Here is a 7,742-nt window from a genome sequence, read left to right as displayed (position 1 = left end):
ACCCTTCCCCATGAGGGTCCCTGAGCCCCCAGGGCTGTTGCAGCCTCGAGGTGGGGGGCACCAGGGTGGCATTGGGGTGCTGGGTAGCAGCAATGACCCCGGGAGGGTCCCCGAGGCCGCGGCCGCTGAGTCACACTGCGGCGGGCATCAGTGAGCCGCCCCGGCAGGTCGATGCTGCGGGAAGAGGTGTGGGCAGGGTCCCCTGGGAGCGAAGCTGAGCTGCTCCTGTTCCAGTGGGCTGCGGCCTGAGCAGGAGTGTGGCTCCCTAAAACACAGCATTTCACCCCAAAAGGTGGATCCCTGCCCAGATAGGGCCCGCGCAGGCACAGCCAAGGCCATGAGCTCAGGGCCACCACTGGGACATGGCCCTCAGGGTCCCCCGGGGGGCACCACTCAGGTTTGGGTCCTGCAGGTCGCCGGGCTGCGCTCAGGGCAGCGCTGAGCCCCAGGAGCAGCCTGTGCCGGCAGGATCCGGCCACCCCACGTTTACCTGCAGTGCCCAGCTCTGCTTCGCAGCCCAGCGCCGACAGCACGGCCCAGCGCGGCCCTTTGGGATGCCTTCTATTGCCCATGTTCAGGTCCAGCACACCGCAGCACCCTTAACCCCACACGCGGCTCGGCGTCCCGGCCCAGGGGGACATGCAGTGGCTCAGCCCCCCGCAGTGCAGCCTCCTGCCCCACGGCCCCAGCGCTCTGGGGTCTTGCCCAGGTCAGCGGCATCTCCCACCCCCCAGGCATGGGGGGACCCAGCCTGAGCACTGACATAAGGAGCCTGCACCAGAAATCACCTCCTGCTTAAGTTAAAAAGGTTTTGTTTTGTTTTTTTAAAAAGGTTTCACTATAAGAGCATCTGCATAAAAAACCCCACGAGAGGCTAAGAAGCCGATGGGCACAGCAAGGGGCTGCGCCGTGCACCGGCATCCCCAGCCCCACGCAATGCCCTGGTAGCTGCCCGCACCCGGGCATCGCCCCGTGGTGCAGGATGCGGCCGTCGGAGTCCGCCTTGGCTCCAGCCTGCCAGGCGATCGGATTACTGCAGCTTTCCGAGCCGCAGCCGGTGCCTCCGGCTGTGCCAGCTCCCAGCCCAGCCCTGCAGTCACAAACGGGGCCTCGGAAACTTGGTCCCTACGAGTTCTGCAAAAAAGGCATTTCCAGCTTCATTTTGAGATCGCACAAGAGCGTGAGGCTGTTGGTGGTGGACACGCACACGCACAATCCCCCGTCCCCGGGCTGAAGCCCCGCAGTGCCCTGGGCTCCCCCCCATGCATGGGGGTCTCTCCCGGCCTTGCTCCCACTGCATCCTGCTGACCTGAACCCCTCTCCTCCGTGGGGCTGAGCCAGGTCCTGCCAAAGCGGGGATGAGAAGCGGCGCCGGGGGCAGCTGCACCCCCACACCCCTTGTCGAGGGATCCGGGCGCTGCTGCGGTAGAGCATCCCTGGGTGGTGCGGCGGGCGCCGGGTGGGAACGTGTCTTCTTGGAGGTGTGCGAGGAGACACTGTCCGCCCCTCGGCGCTGGAGCATCCGCTGCCTTCCCGCTGCAAATGCCAGGGCTGCGCTGGGGCCCGGGGACACCTGCGGGCTGTGGGAAACGGCTGGTCTCTTCTCTAGAAATGGGGTCTTTATTTTCTTGCTTGAAAAATAGATTCATTTCAAAATTAAAAAAAAAAAATAAAAGAGTTTAAAAAGAGGGAATGATGAAAGTAGAGGCTGGAATGTTGCTGGCAGCAGGGTCTGTACATGAGATGGTGTGAGACGGGGCTGGGGGACGTCCCGTTCAGTAGCTCTCCTCCTCCTCGCGGTAGTAGTGGTACCCAGGGGGGTCCCCGCTCTGGTCGCAGGCAGCATTGGCCACCTCGCCCTGGCTGCCCTGCGGGCAGTACTTGGGGTCGTAGATCTGGCGGCCCAAGCCGAAGACCTGGCCGCTCTGGTTGGCGCCCTGGTTGGAGCCCATCTGCAGCGACATGGAGGAGTTGTCGCACTTCTCCGTCCCCATCTTGGCGTCGTAGATGTGTCTCCTGGTGCCGGGAGCCGTCATGCCCACCTGGAGCGACAGGACAGAGCAGGGCTCAGCCGTGGTACCCCACACGATTCCTCCCCACCGCGGCCGTCATGGCTCACCTGGCTGGCACACTTGTTGGTGCCCATCTGGAGGCTGATGGTGGAGTGGTCCATGGGTGGCAGGATCTGGTTCTTGGGGTCGTACAGGTGCCTCCTGGTGCCGTAGGCCGTCATGCCGGACTGGCTGGCACACTTGTTCGTGCCCATCTGATAAGGGGGTCTGGTGAGACTGAGCACCACCCCATGCGTGCCCCTTCTCCTCCCTCCTTGTCCTCCCGCAGCTGCAGGGGCACAGCCAGCGCTCCCCGACCCAGCCCAGGCACAGCCTCTCCTAGACATTGAGTGCCAGGGTTTGGACAGAGCCGATATAGTCCCAGATTCTGAGGATGCTCAAGGCACCTTGAGCCTCGGGCCCCCCCAGCTGTGCTTGGAGCTGTGATAGTGGGTGTTGAGATTTGATGAAACTGGGGGCCCCTGACTCAGCACCCCAGCACTCAGGAGCACACGCGGAGCCAGCCCACCTGCAACCCGATCACGCACTGCCCAGCTTTCATCTTGGCCTCGTCGAAGTTCCTCTGCTGCTTCTCCGAGTATTTCACGCCGATGTCCACGCTGCTCTGCATCCCCTTTGTCTTGGCCTGCCGGGGAGGGGTGGTGAGGAAGGACAGAGGTCCCAGACCTCCCACCCCTCTCCCTGCGCAGGGGGAGCCGTGGGGTACCACGGGCACCACCCCAAGCTGGAGTCCGCCCAGCTGGTCCCTGCAGGGCCGCGTCCCCTCCAAGCCACTCGTCCCCGTGCGCTCACCATGCCCGCCAGCGCCAGCAGCGACACCTGCACCTGCGTCAGGTTCCCGCTCTCAAAGAGATCATTGGCTTCAAAGAGGTCCACAGGGTTCATGCCATAGCTGGCCATGGCCTTGATGAAGTTGGAGAGGTTCTCGAGCTGGGGGCGAGCGGAGAGGGGTAAGACCTCGGTGGGTGACAGCGGAGGGGTCGGGGCAGAGCCGGGGCTCCGCGGCGGCCGGGTCACAGGCAGGGCTGCCCACACCTACCTGGTGCCAGTTCTGAGCCGAGCGGTTGATCTTCCTCACCGAATTGGGCTGCAGCTTGTTCATGAGCCTGGAGGGAGGCAGGGGGGAGCGGGGGCTGCAGCGCGGCAGAGACCCCAGGCGGCAGCCCCTTTTGGGAAGGTCCAGCCCAGGTCTCCCCACAAACATGAGAGAATTCCCCCCGCCCCAAGTCCCTGCTGGCCCCCAGGGATCCCCCCAGACATGGGCACTTTGGAGGCAACTCTGGCCAAGCAGCACCGCAGAGAAAGCCTCTGGCGGGTCCCACCGGCGTGGCATGGCCAGATCCAGCCCACCTTTCCCCCCGCAAGGGCTTGGTGGGGGTCCCCGGGAGGGCAGGTCTCCCGCATCCCCATCCGAACAGAGCAGGAGCCAAGCTTGGCATGGCCTGGTGAGCAGCGCGGGACTCACTCGCAGAGGATCACCCCGTCCTTCAGCCCCTTCTGGAAATCGGGCCCGATCTGCTGCCCCGTGACGCTCTCGATCCATGTCCGCAGCTCGGCCTCCTTCTGCGGGTCGTACTTCTGGGCGAGCTGGGAGGGGACAGCAAGGGGGCAGCTCAGGCACGGCCCTGGTGTGCACCCCAAACCCCTTGTGGGGGACAGCCCCCCCAACCTCCCCCAGCACAGTCCTGCAGTGAGGTCTGGGGTCAGCAGCCCAGCTCTGAACACTCCTGGGAAGCGTTGGGGACACTGGCACCCCGTCCCCAGCCTCTGCAGGGTGGTGGAGTGCACCCCACAGCCTGGCTGCCCCCAGCCCCAGAGAGCTGGGGGGTGAGGTGGATGCCGTGAGCAAGGTGGGCGCAGTGGGTGCCTTGGACAGGAGACACACAGGAACCCCCCTGGGGGTGGCAGGCGATAAGAGCCACGGCTGGGAGTAAAGCCACAGCATGACCCCATTGCAGGGGAGGACATCTCCCCCCACCTCCAGCCTCCCGCATCCCCATCCATCGGCTGGTTTTAGCCCATCTGTGCATACGATTTGGGGAGCAAGAGCAGCCGGGCAGCCCCTGCCCCTGCCCCTTGCATGGGAACGGGAGCACAAGCACGATGCTGTCATCGGACACAGGCGTCGGCGCGGCCAGATCCGGCGCAAGCCCGCAGAGCGCTGTGCCCCTCACACACGGCATCTCCTGAACCTTTCCAGGAGGATGAGGAGGAACAGCCCGTGGGGGCAGGGGGAAATGCCCCCCCAAGGGCCTGTTGCTCCCTGTCCCCCGCAGGCCGTGGGAGCCCAGCACTGAGCCCCAGGGATCCCTGGCCATGCGACGCTCTCCCCTCTGGCGAGGCCAAACGCGCCGCTGCAGATTCCTCGGTCACCGCGGCTATGCCAGGAATGCGGACGCCTCCTCCCAAATGGAGACCAGCTGCCCAGGCCGGCAGCATCACCGGCAGCATCGCCTGGGCCCTGCCCACGAGGCGAGGAAAAGGCACCCTGTCCTGGGGCGGGAAGGAGGGGGCTGCTCGGGAAGAGCCTGGGAGCCCCGAGTGCTGCCGCTGCCCCAGCCTGGCCCCTCCTGTGCTCAGCGGCACCCAGGGACGGCCACAAGGCAGCCACCAACCTCTCACCCATCCCGTCCCCCCTCTGGGTCCCAGTATGCAGCAGGGCGATGAGCCCCGAGGGATCCTGGCCATGGGGAGACCCCGGGATGGGCACCATCCGGTCCTGCTGCCCCATGGGGAGACACTGCCATACCCACAGGCTGCGCTGATCTGCCACCCCACAGCCCCAGTGGGGAAGCTTGACTGGTGTGGGACGGAGGAGGAGCCCAGCTGAGCAGGGTCACGCTCACGACACCACACACGTCCTGGCAGGGGGATCCCACTGTCCCACCAGAGGGTTCTCCGGAGCGTGGGCAGCCCATGCCAGTTCCTCTTCCCAGCCCAGGGCCAGCGCGGGGGTTTCTCAGGGCACGGGAAGGAGCAGACAGGACCAGCCCCTGAGCCGATCCCGCCACAGCCCAGTTTGCAAGGGCTTGCGTGGACTGAGAGGCTGCCACTGGTTTAACTGGTTCCCAGTCAGTGATGTCAGCTTCCAGCAGACACACCAGGGCAGTTAAACTGGCTTAAGTCTTGCTGAATCAAGCTGAAGCACCTAAGAGCACACAGCAGTGAGGCTCCAGCGCGTGTCCACCCGCTCAGCACTGGTGAGCCCAGCCCAGATGCAAGCAGGGGCCCGTCTTCGCTCAGTGATGAAATGCAAATACCCTGTGAGGCCGGGCAAGGAAAGCCCAGCCCCAGCTGCGGCCACGGCCGCCACATCCCCACAGCCATGCACACCGAGCCCTGGCAGCGGTGCAGGCAGCGGTGCAGGCAGCGGTGCAGGCAGCCCTTCTCCTGCTTGCCCCAGCCCCATCTGGGCAGCTCCTGCATCCCCAGGCAGGGTGCAGCCACGCAGGGCCACCAGCTGGCTGCCCCGGGGCCACGGGTGACCATGGCTCAACCTCTGCTCGCCCGGGGCCAGCACCGTGGTGCACAGCCCAGCACCGCGGCCGCTGCCCGTGCGACCGCCCGGGGTGGCAGCGGTCCCCGGAGCCTAGCCCCGACCACAGCCCCGGGCTGTGCAGGGAGCGTGGCCAAGGGAAGGGGTTGCTGTGTCCCCCCCGCTCCCTCCGGCCCAGCAGGACCCCTGTGCCCCCCACCACGGCAGTGCAGCCCCGCTGCAAGGGGGACAGCGAAGGCTGGGACGGGGTGCACCCAGGCATCCAGCACTGCTCGCCAGCACCCTAGCCCCGTCCTCAGCGTTTTGGCCAAGGGGAGGTTTCACTGGCCCAAGGCAGGAGGGTGCTGGCAGGCAGCTGCCTGCACCCTGTGGTGTCCGGCTCCTTCCTTGGGGTGTAAACAGCCCAGCCGGTTCCCCTTTCCCCTTCCGGCCCCGCGGTGCCTCGGCAGCACCTCTGCGGGAGAGTGACTTGGGCGTGTGAGGCCTGGGTGGCCGAGGGTGCCCCAGGGTGCGCCCCGCCGGGGTGTCCCGGGCTCTGGGGGGCAGGCGGCAGCCGGGGGCTGCTCCTGCCCGCGCCCCACTGGGCCACCAGCCCCATCCTCAGCGAGGGCTGCGGGGGCACGGGCCCGGTCAGAGCATCCCGCCGGGACACCGGGGCTGTGGGGAAGCAGGAGCGGAAAAGCTGTGGGGAACAGCAGCAAAAGGCGTCCGGAGCCCGGGGGGGACGGGGGCCATCGCCCCCAGCCCTGGGCGCGGACGGGAAGGGTACCCCAGGCTTTGCCGGGGGCGGGCGGCACCAGCCGCCACCGCAGGGGCCTGGGCAGGGGTTGGCGAGGCGGCCGGTTCCTGGGACCCCTCCCTGCCCGGGTCCCCCGGAGACGCCTCCCCGGGACCCCGCGGGCAGTGCCAGGGCACCCCCCGCCCCTCAGAGCCCCCAGCGCACCGGGACCCCCAGCTCCCCATCCTCCCGGGACCCCCGGCTCTGTGCCCGCCGGTGACACCGGGACCCCGCGATCTCCACCCCCGAGTCTCCTCCACTTTCCGCACCGGTCTCCCTCCGACTCCACACGCCCGGGGTGCTCCGGGAGCCCCCCGGCTCTCCAGGACCCCGGGATGCAACCGGGACCCCCCCAGCGGCACCGGGATGCCCGGCTCTCCAGGGCCCCCAGGAGCACCGGGAGCCGCAGCACCCGGTGGCCCCGGTACCCCCCGTCCCCCACCGCGGCTCACCCGGTTCTTGACCTCGGCGGAGAGGCCGTAGGACGGGCCCTTGTTGAACTGGGAGCTGCTCATGGCGGGAGCGGAGCGAGAGCGGAGCGGGAGCGGAGCCGGCACCGGAGCGGGCAGCGGCGGCGCGGGGGGGCGGGCGGGGCGGGGGGCGGGGGGCGGGCCCGCCCCCCCCGCGCTCATTGGACGGGGCCGAAATGCCCAAATAAGGGCAGGAGCGGCCGGATCGCCGAGGGGTCCCGCACCCCGGCACCGGGGGCCGGCGGTGACCGGGGGGCACCGTGGACCGGCGGGAACCGGGGTCCAGCAGGGGAGCGGGGCTGGAGCAGTCCCTGGAGCCGTCCCGGGCACGCGTGGGCACAGCCCGGCACGCGCGGGCACACGCACCCACCCACACACTGTCACACGCGTGTGCATCGCCCCATACACGTGCGTACAGAGGTGTGCGCGCCCCGACCCACGGGCACACTCTGCACACGCACGCACCCCCCGACCCACGGGCGCTCCCCTGAACACGCACACGCGCGCGCTCACCGGCCTGCGCGCACCCACGGCCGCGCGCACCCACGGCCACGCGCACACGCGGGGCACACCGACGCGCACGCACACACACACCCCGCACCTCTACCTACGCAACCCGTCCCACCGTGTACGTACCCCACGCACATCCGTCCCGTCCCGCGCCCCGACCCCCGGAGCCGCCGGCTCCCGCTGCCCCCGGCCGGCAGATGGCCCACGAGAGACGGCCCTGCGAGAGGGTCCCCCGGGGGGGCGAAGCGGCGACCTCCCCCAGCCCCCCCGCGGGGGACGGCAGCCCCCTCGAGCAGCCCGGTGGGCAGCGGCCGGGCAGGACCCGGCCGGGGGTCCCCACGCTGCGGGAGCAGCACCCCGGGGGGCCCGCCCCGTGCCGTCCCGTCCCTCTGCCGGGGTCTGTCTGCCGCCCCGCT

General features: G+C 68.5%; 1 protein-coding gene across 1 annotated transcript; it reads right to left on the bottom strand.

Moving 5' to 3' along the window:
- Nucleotides 1-795: 795 nt before the first annotated feature.
- CNN2 (calponin 2) lies at nucleotides 796-6,925 on the bottom strand. The gene is made up of 7 exons (XM_075077345.1): nucleotides 6,799-6,925; nucleotides 3,538-3,659; nucleotides 3,112-3,178; nucleotides 2,865-3,002; nucleotides 2,581-2,697; nucleotides 2,120-2,266; nucleotides 796-2,042 (listed from the first exon to the last, which is right to left on the bottom strand). The coding sequence occupies exons 1-7, from the start codon at nucleotides 6,859-6,861 to the stop codon at nucleotides 1,776-1,778; spliced, it is 921 nt and encodes a 306-aa protein (XP_074933446.1). The 5' UTR covers nucleotides 6,862-6,925; the 3' UTR covers nucleotides 796-1,775.
- Nucleotides 6,926-7,742: the final 817 nt, after the last annotated feature.

The sequence above is a fragment of the Phalacrocorax aristotelis genome, chromosome W, assembly GCF_949628215.1.
Source record: "Phalacrocorax aristotelis chromosome W, bGulAri2.1, whole genome shotgun sequence".
In the NCBI taxonomy this organism is placed as follows: domain Eukaryota; kingdom Metazoa; phylum Chordata; class Aves; order Suliformes; family Phalacrocoracidae; genus Phalacrocorax; species Phalacrocorax aristotelis.
This window is presented reverse-complemented; position numbering and strand designations above follow the sequence as displayed.

Excerpts from the sequence above, each read along its gene's own strand:
- CNN2 (XM_075077345.1), bottom strand. The coding sequence starts at position 6,861 with ATGAGCAGCTCCCAGTTCAACAAGGGCCCGTCCTACGGCCTCTCCGCC. Across the intron at positions 2,698-2,864 it reads TGCTGGCGCTGGCGGGCATG|GCCAAGACAAAGGGGATGCA; the intron begins GTGAGCGCACGG and ends CCTCCCCGGCAG. Across the intron at positions 2,267-2,580 it reads AGTGCGTGATCGGGTTGCAG|ATGGGCACGAACAAGTGTGC; the intron begins GTGGGCTGGCTC and ends CCCCCTTATCAG.